Below are 22207 nucleotides of genomic sequence, written 5' to 3'. Positions count from 1 at the left end.
TTTTTCACATGATGATAATAAAGCAGTAAAGAACACAAAGCATTTAAAGAAATATATCTGGTTTATTTTTGTAGAAAATTCACAGGGTGTCATCCAGGGGGCAGATCTGAGTCATAATGATGTCATCACGATGTAACAAAGGTCCTTTTTCTTCATGACAGAGTACATGGGCCAAAAACAATGTCAAGTTCACAGTTTGATTTTTCTTTTTTAACATCACTTTGTTCTCACAGTCCAAAACATTTTAATAAATGAAATGTGGACAGTTAAAAAATTCAACTGTTACAGTTTTATTAACAAAAGTCTGATTCTCCTCAAAGTCAAACCATTACAGATGCAAAATAATTTAAAATAAATCAACTCATTACACATTTCCAGGAATTAATCACAATTCAATCTGCCTAGAAATGATCTGAATTCATACACTGAACCAGAAAATTCATGTGAAATCAAAGGTAGAAAAAAAAACATTTCAAATAAATTGATTTTAATTCAACTCAGGAACCGTCTGCCTGAGTAAAAAGACGACGTTACATCTTGTGGCACCGGCCTCGTGTAATTGTACGATGTGCTGAGAAGGTTCCTGTCAACACTCGCTCTTCCTTAATAAAGTTCACTGAGACAGAAACTCTGCCATCATCCCCACAGAACAAATACTGCAGCACTCACTGATCACATCCCTTCACCAAACACTGAAAATTTTCCAGAATTAATCCAAATTCAGATTTATTTATTCTGGCTCAAATACTCTGTTCTGTATAATCCAGGTTTTATTCCAGAGCAACAGGAAATTAATCCAAAAAGTCTGAATTCAGCTGCTGTTTAAATGTTGTTCCTGACATGTTTTAATTCCACTCTGATCACGATTCTGATTTAAATTAAGACTTAAAGTTAATGTCAACTCTTGATCTAAATTCTCAGATGATCCTGAAGGTTTCTGATCAGGACTAAGAATTGTCCAGATTAACGTTTGTGCCACAATCATCAGAATAAACCTGAACCAGCTGATGGCGCCAAGCGTCTGAAAACGCGCTCCGCTCATCTGAAGATAAAGAAATAACAAACGGAAGGACATAAGTTAAAAAAGGAAATGAGTCGGAAACTGTTAACCAGCCATTTAAGATGATCAGATGGCGGGTTACTGTTTAAACGGGTGGACAGCCGTTCTACCAGTCAGACGGGACCAAACCGGTTTCATGCTGTAAACTTGTTGCTCAACCAGTTCAGAAAACAACTTGTCTTTAAATGGGTTTGACGAGGACGTGAAGCTGTTAAATATCTGCAGCGTGACCGCGATGAGTGTCTAAACCGCCAGTGAGACACGCTGACACAACGTCAGGACACAGATTATGTGACCGGCCATTAGTAAGAAACTGCCTAGCGAGCGAGGATAAAGAAAATTAAAAATCAAAGTAAACAAACGGCATAACAGCCCTTTAAGATCATCACCACAGAAGAAGAACCCGCTGGACGCACGCAGTCACAGCAAAGGATGAAGACAAACGGTCTTCAGGACCGTCTCCACAAACCCACAACCACCAATAATCCTTATCTGATCGGCATCACTGGTACCAGCACACACACACACACACACACACACACACACACACACACACACACACACACACACACACTGACATTAAAACTGAGAACTCCACAGGTCACAGCGGGGGAGGGGCATCAGTGCATCCATCAGGTGACCGGCTCTGCTCCGGGGTCAAAGGTCATCACAAGCCCTGCCTGATGCTCTGGATGATCTGGAAAATAGCTGGAACACAGTGGTCAGCTTTAGGTTTCAGATCAGGATGACAAATCAGCGCAAAGACGAGTCAGTGCCACACAGCCCAAGGACCAAACAGTTTCCATAGCAACCCGTCCAGATCCCCATTCAGAAAGCGCTGCGATTTGGCTGCTTCCTGAGAAGTGGTGACAAACTGAAGACCCTGAAGGAATCTTCAAATTTTAAACTGGGTTTGACTTGTTAAAGTAATTCTGCTGATATCATCAAGCTGTTTGGGGTTCAGCCCCGCCCACCTCCCCGTTTCCGAAGCCCCGTTTCCACCAAGTGGTCTGGATGGCACGGGTATTTTGTGCATTTCCACATCCAATTTAGGAACGGGTACCAAAATAACCAGGCGTTACCATACCATGTTTTCAGCACCCTTCAGCTGGCGTGCCAAAAACATGGAGCGGTTATAAAAGGGAGGAGCTAACTGCTGCTGTCCACTGATTGGCTAAACAACTGAAAGCTGCAGTCCTCTTGTGAACAGACTGTTTCAAATATTAAAACCATTCACACACTGAGTAAATATTAAGTCTTAATCTGATTCATTACGTTGTTTCAGGTCATCACAGCCTCATGAAAACTTAGCTACATAAAAACCACATCTGAATAGGGTTGAGTATCAAGAAGCGGTTCTTTTCGTGAATCATTAAGAAATTATTCGATCCACCGACATCAACAGTCTTTTTGCTGAACGATTCCCTTATCGGTCCTTCAGAGCGGCCATTGTTTTTGAGGGTGTTTGTCTGGAAAATGATCATTTCTCTACGTTGATTACAGACTGCAGCGACTCTGTAATCAACCGCTTCTGGGGAGGTGATGGTCTAGTGCAGTGATTCTCAACCGAGGTGTAGGGTGCCGTGATCGATCGTCAGGGGTGCCGTGGGTATTTTTCATATTCGCGATTATTTTTCATATTTGCGATTACCGTGAATTATTTATTTTATCCACAAAGCATAAAACGACTCAGAATCTGACGTCAAACGTGCTGCAGCCTCGCTCTCGTCTTAAGGCGGGACAATAACAAGGAGGCTGACGGCCGATTAAAACAGTGTCGTCTTCTTCAAAAGCCGCGTCTAAAATGCGGAGCTGTCGGTGTGTGTGTCTGTGCCTGTGTGCGCGCGCACGGAGTTAACAGACTGCAGACTGTGAGGGAGGGGGTGGGTGAGGGAGGGGATGGGTGAGGGAGATTCCTGAATGCAGGCGCGACACGTTCAGTTTGCAGCGAGCGCGGAGCAGAGAGAAGATTTTAACCCGAGTGAACGTTAACAAAATGGAAACGTGAAGCTGCCTTTACTTCTCTCTGAACTTTCACTAAAGGTGTGATTCTGCCATTACCGTCCTGTTCACACCATGTGCGCGTCATATGCTGAGTTTATGAGATCATGAGATGAAATAAACAGTCAAATAGCATTAAAAACATATTTAAAAATGAGAATATATGAATGAACTGAGCCACAAAAAAAAAAACAATGTTCAGACGCACAGATCACAAAAAGCAGGTGAGAACTCTGAACTTTAACAGCTGTTACTTTCCAAAGGTATTTATTTGTTCAATATGGGCTTAATGCAGTGTTTAAGCACAAAACGTGACTGATGAGGAGAAACAACTTCAGAAATGCAACAGAAACAACCACAAATCAGAAAAAGTTGGGACTGTATGTAAAATGAAGATAAATATAAAAATGTTGTACTATTCCCAGTTTCTCCACTCACAGAAGCCAAACGTTCTTCCAGAGTTGTGTAATTATACTACGATAGTAGAATATAAAGAAGGGAAAAAAAAGAAAAAAAAATAGACAATATATTCGTCAATTGCAATTATTTGTCTGACAATTAATTGTTTCCAGAAATTCCTAATCGTGACAGCCCTACTTGAGATCAGAGCGCAAAATGCTTGAGGATTTTCGAAATGCGGTGTTTTCTGTATCGATTTTCTATTGTGATAATTGGGTTTTGCGCAAAACCAGAGGTAATAGCATTATATTATTTTGGTTGGTGGTGTGCCGCAGGATTTTGTAAATATAAAAAGGGTGCCGCAGCTCAAAAAACATTGAAAATCACTGGTCTTGTGGTTAAGCTGTTGGGCTTGAGACAAGAGGATCCTTGGTTCAAATCCCAGCCTGACAGGAAAATCACTAAGGGCCCTTGGGCAAGGTCCTTAATCCCCTAGTTGCTCCCGGTGTGTAGTGGGCTCCTTGTATGTCAGCACCCTGTCATCAGGGTGAATATGAGGCATTACTGTAAAGCACTTTGAGTGTCTGATGCAGATGGAAAAGCGCTATAAATGCAGTCCATCTACCATTTTACTCTATTTCTGCAGCACGGCTCCACTTTGAAGCTTGAACTAACGAAGCAGTGCTCCGACCCACTATTCATTGGTTTTCTGCTTCGCTGCTTCTCAGAAGCTTTTCAAGTCTGCTTCTTAACACCTCTCAAAGCCATTTCAAGATGTCAATCATGAGTCACTTTTGTGTACCTTAAAGTCACTAACTGAGACTTGTCTTGTTGCAGGCAAGAAACGAGAATCACCCTCCGTTGCGTTGGCACAGCTCCAAACGCTGCACTGCTCTCTGCCCGAGTCAAGTCAGAGTCCGGCCGGAATTAATACCTTCAAAGGGAATCACCGTTCAAATCAAATGACACCTCTTTCTAAATGTTGTAACACAGACAACAAACTACAATCGACCAAAACTTTTTTCCTCCCAAAATGAGACGTCATGCGTTCTTTATGAATGACACTGATGCTGATGTGCTGCTGGCTGAGCTCAGCTCAGAGGTACAGAGTGACATTCATGATCAAGGACACAGTTACCAATTTCATATTTAAGACTTTAATTACAGACTGTACCCTGGGGACGCCACTCCATGCATCTACAGACTGCTCAAAATCCACAAACAGGACGTGCCACTCAGGCCTATTGTATGTAGCACAGATTCCATCACATACAATTTGGCCAAGCACCTCAAGTGGATTTTGGCTCCTCTCGTGGGTTCAGACCACCATGTGGAGAACACACAAGATTTCGTGAACAAGCTCAAGGACCTGCAGCTGGAGGCAGATGAAACTATGGTGTCATTTGATGTGACATCGTTGTTCACCTGCATCCCCTCCGCTGAGGCCGTCTCAGCTGTGAGGCAGAAACTGCTGGAGGATGTGTCTCTACTTGAAAGGACCAAACTCACTCCAGACCACATCTGCCAACTCTTGGAGATCTGTCTTAACACCACGTATTTCCTGTTTAGGGGGAATTACTACAGGCAGATCCATGGTTGTGCGATGGGGTCTCCGGTATCCCCCATTGTGGCCAATCTGTACATGGAACTAGTGGAGAAGAGACCTTGGTGTCTTTCACGGGCATCTCTCCCAGTCACTGGTTCAGATATGTCGATGACACGGGTTAAAATCAAGCAACAGGAAGTTAAGGACTTTACAGAACAAATCAACTCTGTGGACTCCAATATCAAGTTCACACGTGACGATGCCAGAAACAACCATTTAGCCTTCTTGGACTGTGATGTTACAATTGGAGAGAACAGGCAGCTCCAAAATTCACAAGCGGAATCGATAATGGAATTGATAGATAAAATCTTATCAATACTCATCCCAACTTCTGAAAATACTTTAGTTCCTTGTTGTGGCTGAACAAATGTAGCGTTTTTAAAAAGTTTCTCAGCCTGAACCAGAGAACGCCGTCACTTTGTGCCACAACAACAACATTAACTTATTTTAAAAGGTGAAGAGTCACAGGGCCTCATTCATTCACATGAGTGTTTATCTGACATCAGTCAACTCTTCAGCATTCTGCACGTCATGAAAACAAATTCCATGATCCACCAAGACTAAGATAAAATTAAATTAAAAAATTAAAAAATGTTACTCTGTTTGGCATCTGTGTGGAGGGGTGGAGCCACGATGCATGACAGCATACGCACGCTTGTCAACATCTACATGCTCCGCCTCCCAGACCAAAGGTACTGCTGACAGCAGATGAGTGGAAAGGCAAGCCAAGCCAGACTTAACCGTTCCAAGCCGGATCGCTCAGAGGAAACGAGGCTTCAAAGAAAACCAAACAAAATAATTAAACTCACCTGACCCACAAACCACGAAGACAAAGAGCGCCAGCAGCCACGGACCCACCGGAGACTTATCATCATTCACCGGCCGCTGGAACACAGAGACAGGAGCGGATCAGTGCAACATGCTCCAGGTCCACTCAGACCCCACTGGGACCCTGGGTCAGGACTGGGTAGATCCACCGTCAGAGTGAGACTGGTGATTTTATAAACCCTCATTTATTCATCCTATGAGACACTTCACAGAAAGAACTTTAAAACATAAAAAACAAGAGCAATCAGAGGTTTCTGATGTCAGCCAATCCAGATCGGGATCACCTCCAGAAATTAATCTTGAAGTAAAAAACAAAAAACACATTTGCAAGGATTTTCTCAAGTAAACTGCTGTGTATAAATAAATGAGCAGCTCTGATGTTCCTCAGTTCTCTTGTCTTCTGTGTTTTAATGTCTCCTTTCTTTTGGCTTTAAACTAAAACTGGAACAGAGATTAAAAAAAAACTTGGGTTTTACTTTACAAAATTTGTAAAGGGTACCGATGTTTTGTGGGTTGTACAGTAACAGAACCGGCAGTCCCGATGTTTTGTGTAGCTCTATAGTAACAGAACCGGCGGTACCGATATTTTTTGTAGCTCTATAGTAACAGAACCGGTGGTACCGGGGTGATTCTTAGACTACGGGCACTTTTATGTCCCTTTATCATATTTTATGAAAAAAAGAAAAAAGGGGAAATTTCACACTTCTATAGTTATCTTTACAATGAAAGTGTTTTAAGAAATTTGTCCTAGTAGTCTATGATGACTTTTTCACCTTTTTTCAGTATCATTATATGCAAATATTGCCGTTTTGTGCTTGTCCCACACCCAGACTTATGATCTTCAATGATAAAAATGAATAGTAAACAAACATTTTTTCTAATGTTTTAAAATATCTCTGAATAAAATATCAGTAAAATAATCAAAACATAATTGGGGTATTCAATGTCATACAACTGTTGTGACTTTTTTAAACGAAATGTAGTTGTCCCACACTATTGCCGTAATTTCCACCACAACAATAATGTCCCTTTAAAAAGTTTGTATGAAAGATTGTGTGGGTAGTTTCTATGGAGATAAACAGTAACATCAGCGCACATGTATATAGCGCCAAATCACAACAAACAGTTGCCCCAAGGCGCTTTATATTGTAAGGCAATGGTGTGGTGGAAATTACATTTACAAGGCCAATAGTGCCCATAGTTAAAGAATCACCCACCGATGTTTTGTGTAGCTCTATAGTAACAGAATCAGCAGTACCGATGTTTTGTGTAGCTCTATAGTAACAGAATCAGCAGTACCGATGTTTTGTGTAGCTCTATAGTAACAGAATCAGCAGTACCGATGTTTTGTGTAGCTCTATAGTAACAGAATCAGCAGTACCGATGTTTTGTGTAGCTCTATAGTAACAGAATCAGCAGTACCGATGTTTTGTGTAGCTCTATAGTAACAGAATCAGCAGTACCGATGTTTGTATAGCTCTATAGTAACAGAATCAGCAGTACCGATGTTTTGTGTAGCTCTATAGTAACAGAATCAGCAGTACCGATGTTTTGTGTAGCTCTATAGTAACAGAATCAGCAGTACCGATGTTTTGTGTAGCTCTATAGTAACAGAATCAGCAGTACCGATGTTTTGTGTAGCTCTATAGTAACAGAATCAGCAGTACCGATGTTTTGTGTAGCTCTATAGTAACAGAATCAGCAGTACCGATGTTTTGTGTAGCTCTATAGTAACAGAACCGGCGGTACCGATGTTTTGTGTAGCTCTATAGTAACAGAACCGGCGGTACCGATGTTTTGTGTAGCTCTATAGTAACAGAATCAGCAGTACCGATGTTTTGTGTAGCTCTATAGTAACAGAATCGGCAGTACCGATGTTTTGTGTAGCTCTATAGTAACAGAACCGGCAGTACCGATGTTTTGTGTAGCTCTATAGTAACAGAATCAGCAGTACCGATGTTTTGTGTAGCTCTATAGTAACAGAACCGGCAGTACCGATGTTTTGTGTAGCTCTATAGTAACAGAATCAGCAGTACCGATGTTTTGTGTAGCTCTATAGTAACAGAATCAGCAGTACCGATGTTTTGTGTAGCTCTATAGTAACAGAATCGGCAGTACCGATGTTTTGTGTAGCTCTATAGTAACAGAACCGGCAGTACCGATGTTTTGTATAGCTCTATAGTAACAGAATCAGCAGTACCGATGTTTTGTGTAGCTCTATAGTAACAGAACCGGCGGTACCGATGTTTTGTGTAGCTCTATAGTAACAGAACCGGCGGTACCGATGTTTTGTGTAGCTCTATAGTAACAGAACCGGCGGTACCGATGTTTTGTGTAGCTCTATAGTAACAGAATCAGCAGTACCGATGTTTTGTGTAGCTCTATAGTAACAGAATCGGCAGTACCGATGTTTTGTGTAGCTCTATAGTAACAGAACCGGCAGTACCGATGTTTTGTGTAGCTCTATAGTAACAGAATCAGCAGTACCGATGTTTTGTGTAGCTCTATAGTAACAGAACCGGCGGTACCGATGTTTTGTGTAGCTCTATAGTAACAGAATCAGCAGTACCGATGTTTTGTGTAGCTCTATAGTAACAGAATCAGCAGTACCGATGTTTTGTGTAGCTCTATAGTAACAGAACCGGCAGTACCGATGTTTTGTGTAGCTCTATAGTAACAGAACCGGCAGTACCGATGTTTTGTGTAGCTCTATAGTAACAGAATCAGCAGTACCGATGTTTTGTGTAGCTCTATAGTAACAGAATCAGCAGTACCGATGTTTTGTGTAGCTCTATAGTAACAGAATCAGCAGTACCGATGTTTTGTGTAGCTCTATAGTAACAGAATCAGCAGTACCGATGTTTTGTATAGCTCTATAGTAACAGAATCAGCAGTACCGATGTTTTGTGTAGCTCTATAGTAACAGAATCAGCAGTACCGATGTTTTGTGTAGCTCTATAGTAACAGAATCAGCAGTACCGATGTTTTGTGTAGCTCTATAGTAACAGAATCAGCAGTACCGATGTTTTGTGTAGCTCTATAGTAACAGAATCGGCAGTACCGATGTTTTGTGTAGCTCTATAGTAACAGAACCGGCAGTACCGATGTTTTGTGTAGCTCTATAGTAACAGAACCGGCGGTACCGATGTTTTGTGTAGCTCTATAGTAACAGAACCGGCGGTACCGATGTTTTGTGTAGCTCTATAGTAACAGAATCAGCAGTACCGATGTTTTGTGTAGCTCTATAGTAACAGAATCAGCAGTACCGATGTTTTGTGTAGCTCTATAGTAACAGAATCAGCAGTACCGATGTTTTGTGTAGCTCTATAGTAACAGAATCGGCAGTACCGATGTTTTGTGTAGCTCTATAGTAACAGAACCGGCAGTACCGATGTTTTGTGTAGCTCTATAGTAACAGAACCGGCAGTACCGATGTTTTGTGTAGCTCTATAGTAACAGAATCAGCAGTACCGATGTTTTGTGTAGCTCTATAGTAACAGAATCAGCAGTACCGATGTTTTGTGTAGCTCTATAGTAACAGAACCGGCGGTACCGATGTTTTGTGTAGCTCTATAGTAACAGAATCAGCAGTACCGATGTTTTGTGTAGCTCTATAGTAACAGAATCAGCAGTACCGATGTTTTGTGTAGCTCTATAGTAACAGAACCGGCAGTACCGATGTTTTGTGTAGCTCTATAGTAACAGAATCAGCAGTACCGATGTTTTGTGTAGCTCTATAGTAACAGAATCAGCAGTACCGATGTTTTGTGTAGCTCTATAGTAACAGAACCGGCAGTACCGATGTTTTGTGTAGCTCTATAGTAACAGAACCAGCAGTACCGAGGTCTTCTGGACGTGTCCGCGCTGCGTGATGGTTTTGCTGTGCCGCTCGTTCGCCACCTTCATCCGCTGCACCGCCGACATGTTTCAGGTTCGGATCACAGCCGGTCCAGATCAGCGGAACTAAAGACCAGGAGGAAGCGGACTCCGACGTGTTCGCAGCCACTGGAGAAAACTCTGGACTCGGTTCTTTTCCGCGTTGTGAACCACAGATATGAACACTACGTTAGCACGCTAAGCAAGGGATTTCATCACGTGACACGGCCTTTTTTTTTCTCTCCTTTATTCTACAGCGGGTGTTAAACCTTATAGCGCCACCTACTGTGTGGAGTGTGAACTTACCTCATTTCACTTCACATTCATTCTTTTTTTTTTTTACGTTTTCTCGTGCATCAGTCATTTGATCAGCTTTGAACCGACATCAGATGTTCACTGATCAAAATGTTCTTCTGGTGGAAGTTAAAGGCAGCAGTTTTTTTGCATTTTGTGTGATGTTCCGTCTGTGTGGATCTGCAGCACCGACCGAGTCCAACATCAATAAAACAACAAACGATGATCAGATTCAGTTATAATTCACTGGTAATCACACTGTTTGTCTTAATTTAAAAACACACACATTGTCAACAATGATTTGGACAACACCATAAAAATGTAAATAAATACAGAAATACTCTGACTTTTATTCTGAATTGCACACAGACCTCTTTATTGTGAAAATCTCACACAATATTTTGACAAACACACTTCTGATAGTCAAAGAAAAACAAACACAAAGGAATTCTGACTTTAAAAAGCCAGTGTCAAACTGCAGCTGGTCCACGTCCACACACACACACACACACACACACACACACACACACACACACACACACACACACACACACACACACACACACACACACACACACACACGCGTGCACACTCAAAGTGCACTGCTGGCGTCATGGTCGCCAGGGGTCAGAGGTCATTAGTGAAATTGCAACATGAAGTCTCTGAACAGCATTCCTGGAGGTCAAAGGTCATGCAGGGTCAGCATGGTGGAGTCACACAGGTGACACGTCGTTTTAAAAAATGTCAGAACCTGATGCAGGTGGAGTCAAATCTTCATCACATCTGGTTACTATGGTAACAGGAGTCACATTCAGGGGTTACCATGGTAACTAGCAGCCGAGTCCACTGAGGGAGCCGATGCGATCCATTTTCATCCCAAAACATCCTCTTCCTCCCACCATCGACTTTCGGCTCCGCCTCGTAACCTTCGCCTGTCGCCGCAGGAAGTCCAGAAAGAAGCGTGGGACTGCCTCCTTTTGGTTAGCCAATCCCCTCACAGGACCTGGTTTTATCACCAATCCTTTGAAAGGAGACAAATGTGAGGGGAGGAGCGTGTACCTGAGCCCTCTGTGATGTAGTCAGAGGTGGGAGGGGCCAGGATGACAGACGACAGGTGAGAACCAAAGAGGGAATGAAACACCTGAGAAAAGAGAGAAAATGTTTAAACATCAATTTTTTGTGTGTATCGATAAATACACACAAAAATCATCAGTAATTAATCAAAGCAAAAAACTGGCAACCAACTGGGAAATCTAGCACCACCTGATGGTGACTCAAGGCTGAGTCCACAGACAAAGCTTTGGTGTCCACGTCCACCAGATGTAGGCTTTGGTGTCCACCAGACCTAGACTTTGGTGTCCAGCAGACCTAGACTTTGGTGTCCACCAGACCTAGACTTTGGTGTCCAGCAGACCTAGACTTTGGTGTCCACCAGACCTAGACTTTGGTGTCCAGCAGATCTAGGCTTTGGTGTCCAGCAGACCTAGGCTTTGGTGTCCACGTCCACCAGATGTAGGCTTTGGTGTCCACCAGACCTAGACTTTGGTGTCCAGCAGATCTAGGCTTTGGTGTCCAGCAGACCTAGGCTTTGGTGTCCAGCAGACCTAGACTTTGGTGTCCAGCAGACCTAGACTTTGGTATCTACCAGACCTAGGCTTTGGTGTCTACCAGACCTAGGATTTTGTGTCCACCAAATCTAGACTTTGGTGTCTACAAGACCTAGGCATTGATGTCTAGCAGGTGGCAGACATTTCTTTGAGATATTGCAAGAGCACATCAAAATTGTTTTGATTGATGTGTTGCTTCAAAGTTCACGAGATGTGCAAGAGTTTGTTTTCGTTCTTCATTTAACCATGACAGAATGAGATGTAAAGACAAAGACAACAATCAGAGTGAAGGTGACATGAAGCGACGTAAAGACAAAGACAACAATCCGAGTGAAGTTGACAGGAAGCGACGTAAAGACAAAGACAACAATCAGAGTGAAGGTGACAGGAAGCGACGTAAAGACAAAGACAACAATCAGAGTGAAGGTGACAGGAAGCGACGTAAAGACAAAGGCAACAATCAGAGTGAAGGTGACAGGAAGCGACGTAAAGACAAAGACAACAATCCGAGTGAAGTTGACAGGAAGCGACGTAAAGACAAAGACAACAATCAGAGTGAAGGTGACAGGAAGCGACATAAAGACAAAGGCAACAATCAGAGTGAAGGTGACAGGAAGCGACGTAAAGACAAAGACAACAATCAGAGTGAAGGTGACAGGAAGCGACATAAAGACAAAGACAACAATCAGAGTGAAGGTGACAGGAAGCGACGTAAAGACAAAGGCAACAATCAGAGTGAAGGTGACAGGAAGCGACGTAAAGACAAAGGCAACAATCAGAGTGAAGGTGACAGGAAGCGACATAAAGACAAAGACAACAATCAGAGTGAAGGTGACAGGAAGCGACGTAAAGACAAAGACAACAATCAGAGTGAAGGTGACAGGAAGCGACGTAAAGACAAAGACAACAATCAGAGTGAAGGTGACAAGAAGCGACGTAAAGACAAACGGAACAATCAGAGTGAAGGTGACAGGAAGCGACGTAAACACAAAGACAACAATCAGAGTGAAGGTGACAGGAAGCGACGTAAAGACAAAGACAACAATCAGAGTGAAGGTGACAGGAAGCGACGTAAAGACAAAGACAACAATCAGAGTGAAGGTGACAGGAAGCGACGTAAAGACAAAGACAACAATCAGAGTGAAGGTGACAGGAAGCGACATAAAAACAAAGACAGCAATCAGAGTGAAGGTGACAGGAAGCGACGTAAAGACAAAGACAACAATCGTATTGAAGGTGACAGGAAGCGACGTAAACACAAAGACAACAATCAGAGTGAAGGTGACAGGAAGCGACGTAAAGACAAAGACAACAATCAGAGTGAAGGTGACAGGAAGCGACGTAAAGACAAAGACAACAATCAGAGTGAAGGTGACAGGAAGCGACGTAAAGACAAAGACAACAATCAGAGTGAAGGTGACAGGAAGCGACATAAAGACAAAGACAACAATCCAAGTGAAGTTTACAGGAAGCGACGTAAAGACAAAGACAACAATCGTATTGAAGGTGACAGGAAGCGACGTAAAGACAAAGGCAACAATCGTATTGAAGGTGACAGGAAGCGACGTAAACACAAAGACAACAATCAGAGTGAAGGTGACAGGAAGCGACGTAAAGACAAAGACAACAATCAGAGTGAAGGTGACAGGAAGCGACGTAAAGACAAAGACAACAATCAGAGTGAAGGTGACAGGAAGCGACGTAAAGACAAAGACAACAATCAGAGTGAAGGTGACAGGAAGCGACATAAAGACAAAGACAACAATCAGAGTGAAGGTGACAGGAAGCGACGTAAAGACAAAGACAACAATCAGAGTGAAGGTGACAGGAAGCGACGTAAAGACAAAGACAACAATCGTATTGAAGGTGACAGGAAGCGACGTAAACACAAGGACAACAATCAGAGTGAAGGTGACAGGAAGCGACGTAAAGACAAAGACAACAATCAGAGTGAAGGTGACAGGAAGCGACGTAAAGACAAAGACAACAATCGTATTGAAGGTGACAGGAAGCGACGCAAACACAAAGACAACAATCAGAGTGAAGGTGACAGGAAGCGACGTAAAGACAAAGACAACAATCAGAGTGAAGGTGACAGGAAGCGACGTAAAGACAAAGACAACAATCAGAGTGAAGGTGACAGGAAGCGACGTAAAGACAAAGACAACAATCAGAGTGAAGGTGACAGGAAGCGACGTAAAGACAAAGACAACAATCCGAGTGAAGTTTACAGGAAGCGACGTAAAGACAAAGACAACAATCGTATTGAAGGTGACAGGAAGCGACGTAAAGACAAAGGCAACAATCAGAGTGAAGTTGACAGGAAGCGACGTAAAGACAAAGACAACAATCCGAGTGAAGGTGACAGGAAGTGACGTAAAGACAAAGACAACAATCAGAGTGAACGTGACAGGAAGCGACGTAAAGACAAAGACAACAATCAGAGTGAAGGTGACAGGAAGCGACGTAAAGACAAAGACAACAATCGTATTGAAGGTGACAGGAAGCGACGTAAAGACAAAGGCAACAATCAGAGTGAAGTTGACAGGAAGCGACATAAAGACAAAGACAACAATCAGAGTGAAGGTGACAGGAAGCGACGTAAAGACAAAGACAACAATCAGAGTGAAGGTGACAGGAAGCGACGTAAAGACAAAGACAACAATCAGAGTGAAGGTGACAGGAAGCGACGTAAAGACAAAGGCAACAATCAGAGTGAAGGTGACAGGAAGCGACGTAAAGACAAAGGCAACAATCAGAGTGAAGTTGACAGGAAGCGACGTAAAGACAAAGACAACAATCAGAGTGAAGGTGACAGGAAGCGACGTAAAGACAAAGACAACAATCCGAGTGAAGTTGACAGGAAGCGACGTAAAGACAAAGACAACAATCGTATTGAAGGTGACAGGAAGCGACGTAAAGACAAAGACAACAATCGTATTGAAGGTGACAGGAAGCGACGTAAAGACAAAGGCAACAATCAGAGTGAAGGTGACAGGAAGCGACGTAAAGACAAAGGCAACAATCAGAGTGAAGTTGACAGGAAGCGACGTAAAGACAAAGACAACAATCCGATGTGAAGGTGACAGGAAGCGACGTAAAGACAAAGACAACAATCAGAGTGAAGGTGACAGGAAGCGACATAAAGACAAAGACAACAATCAGAGTGAAGGTGACAGGAGCGACGTAAAGACAAAGACAACAATCAGAGTGAAGGTGACAGGAAGCGACGTAAAGACAAAGGCAACAATCAGAGTGAAGGTGACAGGAAGCGACGTAAAGACCAAGGCAACAATCAGAGGTGAAGGTGACAGGAAGCGACATAAAGACAAAGACAACAATCAGAGTGAAGGTGACAGGAAGCGACGTAAAGACAAAGACAACAATCAGAGTGAAGGTGACAGGAAGCGACGTAAAGACAAAGACAACAATCGTATTGAAGTTGACAGGAAGCGACGTAAAGACAAAGACAACAATCCGAGTGAAGTTGACAGGAAGCGACATAAAGACAAAGACAACAATCGTATTGAAGGTGACAGGAAGCGATGTAAAGACAAAGACAACAATCGTATTGAAGGTGACAGGAAGCGACGTAAAGACAAAGACAACAATCAGAGTGAAGGTGACAGGAAGCGACGTAAAGACAAAGGCAACAATCAGAGTGAAGGTGACAGGAAGCGACGTAAAGACAAAGACAACAATCCGAGTGAAGGTGACAGGAAGCGACGTAAAGACAAAGGCAACAATCAGAGTGAAGGTGACAGGAAGCGACGTAAAGACAAAGACAACAATCAGAGTGAAGGTGACAGGAAGCGACGTAAAGACAAAGGCAACAATCAGAGTGAAGTTGACAGGAAGCGACGTAAAGACAAAGACAACAATCAGAGTGAAGGTGACAGGAAGCGACATAAAGACAAAGACAACAATCAGAGTGAAGTTGACAGGAAGCGACGTAAAGACAAAGACAACAATCGTATTGAAGGTGACAGGAAGCGACGTAAAGACAAAGACACAATCGTATTGAAGGTGACAGGAAGCGACGTAAAGACAAAGGCAACAATCAGAGTGAAGGTGACAGGAAGCGACGTAAAGACAAAGGCAACAATCAGAGTGAAGTTGACAGGAAGCGACGTAAAGACAAGACAACAATCCGAGTGAAGGTGACAGGAAGCGACGTAAAGACAAAGACAACAATCAGAGTGAAGGTGACAGGAAGCGACGTAAGACAAAGACACAATCAGAGTGAAGGTGACAGGAAGCGACGTAAAGACAAAGACAACAATCAGAGTGAAGGTGACAGGAAGCGACATAAAGACAAAGACAACAATCAGAGTGAAGGTGACAGGAAGCGACGTAAAGACAAAGACAACAATCGTATTGAAGGTGACAGGAAGCGACGTAAAGACAAAGACAACAATCCGAGTGAAGGTGACAGGAAGCGACGTAAAGACAAAGACAACAATCAGAGTGAAGGTGACAGGAAGCGACGTAAAGACAAAGACAACAATCGTATTGAAGGTGACAGGAAGCGATGTAAAGACAAAGACAACAATCGTATTGAAGGTGACAGGAAGCGACGTAAAGACAAAGACAACAATTAGAGTGAAGGTGACAGGAAGCGACATAAAGACAAAGACAACAATCAGAGTGAAGGTGACAGGAAGCGACGTAAAGACAAAGGCAACAATCAGAGTGAAGGTGACAGGAAGCGACGTAAAGACAAAGGCAACAATCAGAGTGAAGGTGACAGGAAGCGACGTAAAGACAAAGGCAACAATCAGAGTGAAGTTGACAGGAAGCGACGTAAAGACAAAGACAACAATCAGAGTGAAGGTGACAGGAAGCGACGTAAAGACAAAGACAACAATCAGAGTGAAGTTGACAGGAAGCGACGTAAAGACAAAGACAACAATCGTATTGAAGGTGACAGGAAGCGACGTAAAGACAAAGACAACAATCGTATTGAAGGTGACAGGAAGCGACGTAAAGACAAAGGCAACAATCAGAGTGAAGGTGACAGGAAGCGACGTAAAGACAAAGGCAACAATCAGAGTGAAGTTGACAGGAAGCGACGTAAAGACAAAGACAACAATCCGAGTGAAGGTGACAGGAAGCGACGTAAAGACAAAGACAACAATCAGAGTGAAGGTGACAGGAAGCGACGTAAAGACAAAGACAACAATCAGAGTGAAGGTGACAGGAAGCGACGTAAAGACAAAGACAACAATCAGAGTGAAGGTGACAGGAAGCGACATAAAGACAAAGACAACAATCAGAGTGAAGGTGACAGGAAGCGACGTAAAGACAAAGACAACAATCGTATTGAAGGTGACAGGAAGCGACGTAAAGACAAAGACAACAATCTGAGTGAAGGTGACAGGAAGCGACGTAAAGACAAAGACAACAATCAGAGTGAAGGTGACAGGAAGCGACGTAAAGACAAAGACAACAATCGTATTGAAGGTGACAGGAAGCGATGTAAAGACAAAGACAACAATCGTATTGAAGGTGACAGGAAGCGACGTAAAGACAAAGACAACAATTAGAGTGAAGGTGACAGGAAGCGACATAAAGACAAAGACAACAATCAGAGTGAAGGTGACAGGAAGCGACGTAAAGACAAAGGCAACAATCAGAGTGAAGGTGACAGGAAGCGACGTAAAGACAAAGGCAACAATCAGAGTGAAGGTGACAGGAAGCGACGTAAAGACAAAGACAACAATCAGAGTGAAGGTGACAAGAAGCGACGTAAAGACAAAGACAACAATCAGAGTGAAGGTGACAGGAAGCGACATAAAGACAAAGACAACAATCGTATTGAAGGTGACAGGAAGTGACGTAAAGACAAAGACAACAATCAGAGTGAAGGTGACAGGAAGCGACATAAAGACAAAGACAACAATCGTATTGAAGGTGACAGGAAGTGACGTAAAGACAAAGACAACAATCCGAGTGAAGGTGACAGGAAGCGACGTAAAGACAAAGACAACAAACAGAATGAAGGTGACAGGAAGCGACGTAAAGACAAAGACAACAATCCGAGTGAAGGTGACAGGAAGCGACGTAAAGACAAAGACAACAAACAGAATGAAGGTGACAGGAAGCGACGTAAAGACAAAGACAACAATCCGAGTGAAGGTGACAGGAAGCGACGTAAAGACAAAGACAACAATCGTATTGAAGGTGACAGGAAGCGACGTAAAGACAAAGACAACAATCGTATTGAAGGTGACAGGAAGCGACGTAAGACAAAGACAACAATCAGAGTGAAGGTGACAGGAAGCGACATAAAGACAAAGACAACAATCCGAGTGAAGGTGACAGGAAGCGACGTAAAGACAAAGACAACAAACAGAATGAAGGTGACAGGAAGCGACGTAAAGACAAAGGCAACAATCAGAGTGAAGGTGACAGGAAGCGACGTAAAGACAAAGACAACAATCAGAGTGAAGGTGACAGGAAGCGACGTAAAGACAAAGACAACAATCAGAGTGAAGGTGACAGGAAGCGACGTAAAGACAAAGGCAACAATCAGAGTGAAGTTGACAGGAAGCGACGTAAAGACAAAGACAACAATCAGAGTGAAGGTGACAGGAAGCGACGTAAAGACAAAGACAACAATCCGAGTGAAGTTGACAGGAAGCGACGTAAAGACAAAGACACAATCGTATTGAAGGTGACAGGAAGCGACGTAAAGACAAAGACAACAATCGTATTGAAGGTGACAGGAAGCGACGTAAAGACAAAGGCAACAATCAGAGTGAAGGTGACAGGAAGCGACGTAAAGACAAAGGCAACAATCAGAGTGAAGTTGACAGGAAGCGACGTAAAGACAAAGACAACAATCCGAGTGAAGGTGACAGGAAGCAACGTAAAGACAAAGACAACAATCAGAATGAAGGTGACAGGAAGCGACGTAAAGACAAAGACAACAATCAGAGTGAAGGTGACAGGAAGCGACGTAAAGACAAAGACAACAATCAGAGTGAAGGTGACAGGAAGCGACGTAAAGACAAAGGCAACAATCAGAGTGAAGGTGACAGGAAGCGACGTAAAGACAAAGGCAACAATCAGAGTGAAGGTGACAGGAAGCGACGTAAAGACAAAGACAACAATCAGAGTGAAGGTGACAGGAAGCGACGTAAAGACAAAGACAACAATCAGAGTGAAGGTGACAGGAAGCGACGTAAAGACAAAGACAACAATCAGAGTGAAGGTGACAAGAAGCGACGTAAAGACAAACGGAACAATCAGAGTGCAGGTGACAGGAAGCGACATAAAGACAAAGACAACAATCGTATTGAAGGTGACAGGAAGTGACGTAAAGACAAAGACAACAATCAGAGTGAAGGTGACAGGAAGCAACATAAAGACAAAGACAACAATCGTATTGAAGGTGACAGGAAGCGACGTAAAGACAAAGGCAACAATCAGAGTGAAGTTGACAGGAAGCGACGTAAAGACAAAGACAACAATCAGAGTGAAGTTGACAGGAAGCGACGTAAAGACAAAGACAACAATCCGAGTGAAGGTGACAGGAAGCGACGTAAAGACAAAGACAACAATCAGAGTGAAGGTGACAGGAAGCGACGTAAAGACAAAGACAACAATCAGAGTGAAGGTGACAGGAAGCGACGTAAAGACAAAGGCAACAATCAGAGTGAAGGTGACAGGAAGCGACGTAAAGACAAAGACAACAATCAGAGTGAAGGTGACAGGAAGCGACGTAAAGACAAAGACAACAATCCGAGTGAAGGTGACAGGAAGCGACGTAAAGACAAAGACAACAATCGTATTGAAGGTGACAGGAAGCGACGTAAAGACAAAGACAACAATCGTATTGAAGGTGACAGGAAGCGACGTAAAGACAAAGACAACAATCAGAGTGAAGGTGACAGGAAGCGACGTAAAGACAAAGACAACAATCGTATTGAAGGTGACAGGAAGCGACGTAAAGACAAAGACAACAATCCGAGTGAAGGTGACAGGAAGCGACGTAAAGACAAGACAACAATCAGAGTGAAGGTGACAGGAAGCGAAGTAAAGACAAGACAACAATCATATTGAAGGTGACAGGAAGCGACGTAAAGACAAAGACAACAATCAGAGTGAAGGTGACAGGAAGCGACATAAAGACAAAGACAACAATCAGAGTGAAGGTGACAGGAAGCGACGTAAAGACAAAGACAACAATCAGAGTGAAGGTGACAGGAAACGACATAAAGACAAAGACAACAATCAGAGTGAAGGTGACAGGAAGCGATGTAAAGACAAAGACAACAATCAGAGTGAAGGTGACAGGAAGCGACGTAAAGACAAAGACAACAATCAGAGTGAAGGTGACAGGAAACGACATAAAGACAAAGACAACAATCAGAGTGAAGGTGACAGGAAGCGACGTAAAGACAAAGACAACAATCGTATTGAAGGTGACAGGAAGTGACGTAAAGACAAAGACAACAATCAGAGTGAAGGTGACAGGAAGCGACGTAAAGACAAAGATGGCAATGTTTTTTTGTTTTTTTAACAAACCTGCGCATCATCTCGATGAGGTGAAGCTCGCAACTCCACGGCGACAAAGAGGAAGAGGAGGAGCAAAGGAACGATGGAGGAGGAAGTAGAGGAAGAAACCATCTTTGTTTGGAGGCTAAAAACAGAATTTGAAAAGATCTGTATCAAATATCACCATGACAACAGTGCTGTGTTCTGATTGGCTGGAGACTGTGTAACGTCCTTTGAGTGGAGCTGCTATAAACAGGTTTAGCACATATGGAGTTCCACAGGGGTGTTTTACTGGATCTCAACGTTTCCATCTCCCTTTATTTCATCAGTTCTAATCTCTTTCAGTCGCATCTGATCAAAGTTGCTTTCACACTACAAATTGTGGTGTAAACAGGCAGTGGCGGCGCCAAGGGGGGGCTTGGGGGGAGCCTAAGCCCACCCAATAATAAGCCAAGCCACACCCCCCCCAACAATTCTGCCAATAATGTGAATAGCGACTGACATATTTGTGGATCTCAGCTGCAGTTTTGCGCTGAGAATGTCTCAATATTGTGTAACTGACCAAAGTGATGAATGTGTGTGTTCGGTGATCCACTAATGCTGAATCACCCTTCACAAACAGAATTTTCAGTTTTACAAATAAACATTTATTTGTAAAAACACACACAACTTACAAATCAGAAATTTGTGTTTGTGGATCACAAAGCACGTGTACAAATCAAAGGATATTTGTAAATCAGCCTCTGTGCATTTGCAAGTATTAATGAGACAAATTTAACTCCATACTACAAAAATGTAGGTTTCCTAAAGATTTATTACAGCCACTCTTAAAACTTCACTTATCTTTATTTATATCTATGTGCAAGTTCACTGAATCATTCTAAGTGATGTGTGTGTGCATTGATACCACATTTTAGAGGAGCACGGGTGAGTATTTATGAAGCAATTTACTATATATTGTTCATTTCAATGACATTTTGTGGAGCCCCTCCAACTTTTACCCTAGCCCCACCCAGCTCCCCCAACAAAAATTTCCTGGCGCCGCCACTGTAAACAGAGCAATTATTCATTAGCTACATCAGGATGGGGTCATATTCCCGCTAAAGCTAAAGCTACCAGAGAGTTTCTGTTTCTGTCAGAAATAAGAATCAGCCAAGAACCTGTTCCATCCCAAGAATTTATCAGCAAACTTTAAGGAAACACTTGACCAGCAAATGACATGAAGCAGTCACATGGTGGTGTTTGTCCATGTGGGCTCACCTCCTGCAGAGAGTCTGTAGAGGGTCCGGTCCAACCAGGGACAATGTCCACATGGACTGACACTCAGTTATGGTACTTAACTTTTGGAACGTCACCTCTGTGGTGGGGAAAGAGTGTGAGCCTGTGCGGGAGGTTGATACTAATAGCTGAGCTCACCTCCACACACAGAATGGGTTCTGAACCAAAGTCCTGGAGAGGCCCTGGACTCTCTTTTCTGGAGTTGCCCAGGGTAAGAGACACCGGGTGGGTGTGGGAACAAGTCTCCGGCTGAGTGCTGTTATTTTGGAGTTTTCCCCTGTGAACCAGAGGGCTGCTGGATGTGACAGAGAGGAATCTGAGGCACCAAACAGCAGGACAGAGTGTCCACAGTCCACAGCCTACTTAGAGACTCTGAGTAGGACCCTGGAAAAGGTTCCTGCTGGAGACTCCTTAGTTCTACTGGGGGACTTCAACACTCATGTGGGCAACAATGGAGAAACCTGGAGGGGAGTGACTGGGAGGAATGGCGCTCTGATCTGAACCCAAGTGGGTGTTTTTTTGTTGGACTTCTGAGGTGGAAACTGACTGTCCACAACAAACCCAACGATGTTCGTAAGTACAGTCAGGCAAATAAGTGTTTGATCCACTGTTGATTTTGCAGATTTTTCCACCTACAAAGAATGTAGAGGTCTGTCATTTTTATCGTAGATACACTTCAACTGTGAGAGACAGAATCTAAAAACAACATCCAGAAAGTCACATTGTATGATTTTTATTTAATTAATCTGCATTTTA

At 43.1% G+C, this 22207-nt stretch overlaps 2 protein-coding genes across 2 annotated transcripts; both read right to left on the bottom strand.

The window, feature by feature from the left end:
* Positions 1 to 42: 42 nt before the first annotated feature.
* zgc:85858 (uncharacterized protein LOC405879 homolog) lies at positions 43 to 9970 on the bottom strand. Its single transcript, XM_034164874.1, has 4 exons — positions 9866 to 9970; positions 9735 to 9834; positions 5876 to 5951; positions 43 to 1768 (listed from the first exon to the last, which is right to left on the bottom strand). The coding sequence occupies exons 2-4, from the start codon at positions 9816 to 9818 to the stop codon at positions 1728 to 1730; spliced, it is 201 nt and encodes a 66-aa protein (XP_034020765.1). The 5' UTR covers positions 9819 to 9834; positions 9866 to 9970; the 3' UTR covers positions 43 to 1727.
* A 671-nt stretch (positions 9971 to 10641) lies between these two features.
* On the bottom strand, positions 10642 to 20305 carry si:ch73-265d7.2 (C-type natriuretic peptide 2). The gene is given in 3 exon segments (XM_034164650.1): positions 10642 to 11100; positions 11103 to 11205; positions 20204 to 20305. Coding segments are annotated over 3 exon segments (411 nt in total). The 3' UTR covers positions 10642 to 10894.
* Positions 20306 to 22207: the final 1902 nt, after the last annotated feature.

The sequence above is a fragment of the Thalassophryne amazonica genome, chromosome 23 (genome assembly GCF_902500255.1).
Source record: "Thalassophryne amazonica chromosome 23, fThaAma1.1, whole genome shotgun sequence".
NCBI classification, from domain to species: domain Eukaryota; kingdom Metazoa; phylum Chordata; class Actinopteri; order Batrachoidiformes; family Batrachoididae; genus Thalassophryne; species Thalassophryne amazonica.
This window is presented reverse-complemented; position numbering and strand designations above follow the sequence as displayed.

What these genes read in the sequence shown, in the direction of transcription:
- zgc:85858 (XM_034164874.1), bottom strand. Translation starts at nt 9,818, where the DNA reads ATGTCGGCGGTGCAGCGGATGAAGGTGGCGAACGAGCGGCACAGCAAA. An exon ending in GACACGTCCAGAAGACCTCG is followed by an intron (nt 5,952 to 9,734) that starts GTACTGCTGGTT and finishes TCTGTGTTCCAG; the next exon opens with CGGCCGGTGAATGATGATAA. An exon ending in CTTCGTGGTTTGTGGGTCAG is followed by an intron (nt 1,769 to 5,875) that starts GTGAGTTTAATT and finishes ACTGTGTTCCAG; the next exon opens with CTATTTTCCAGATCATCCAG.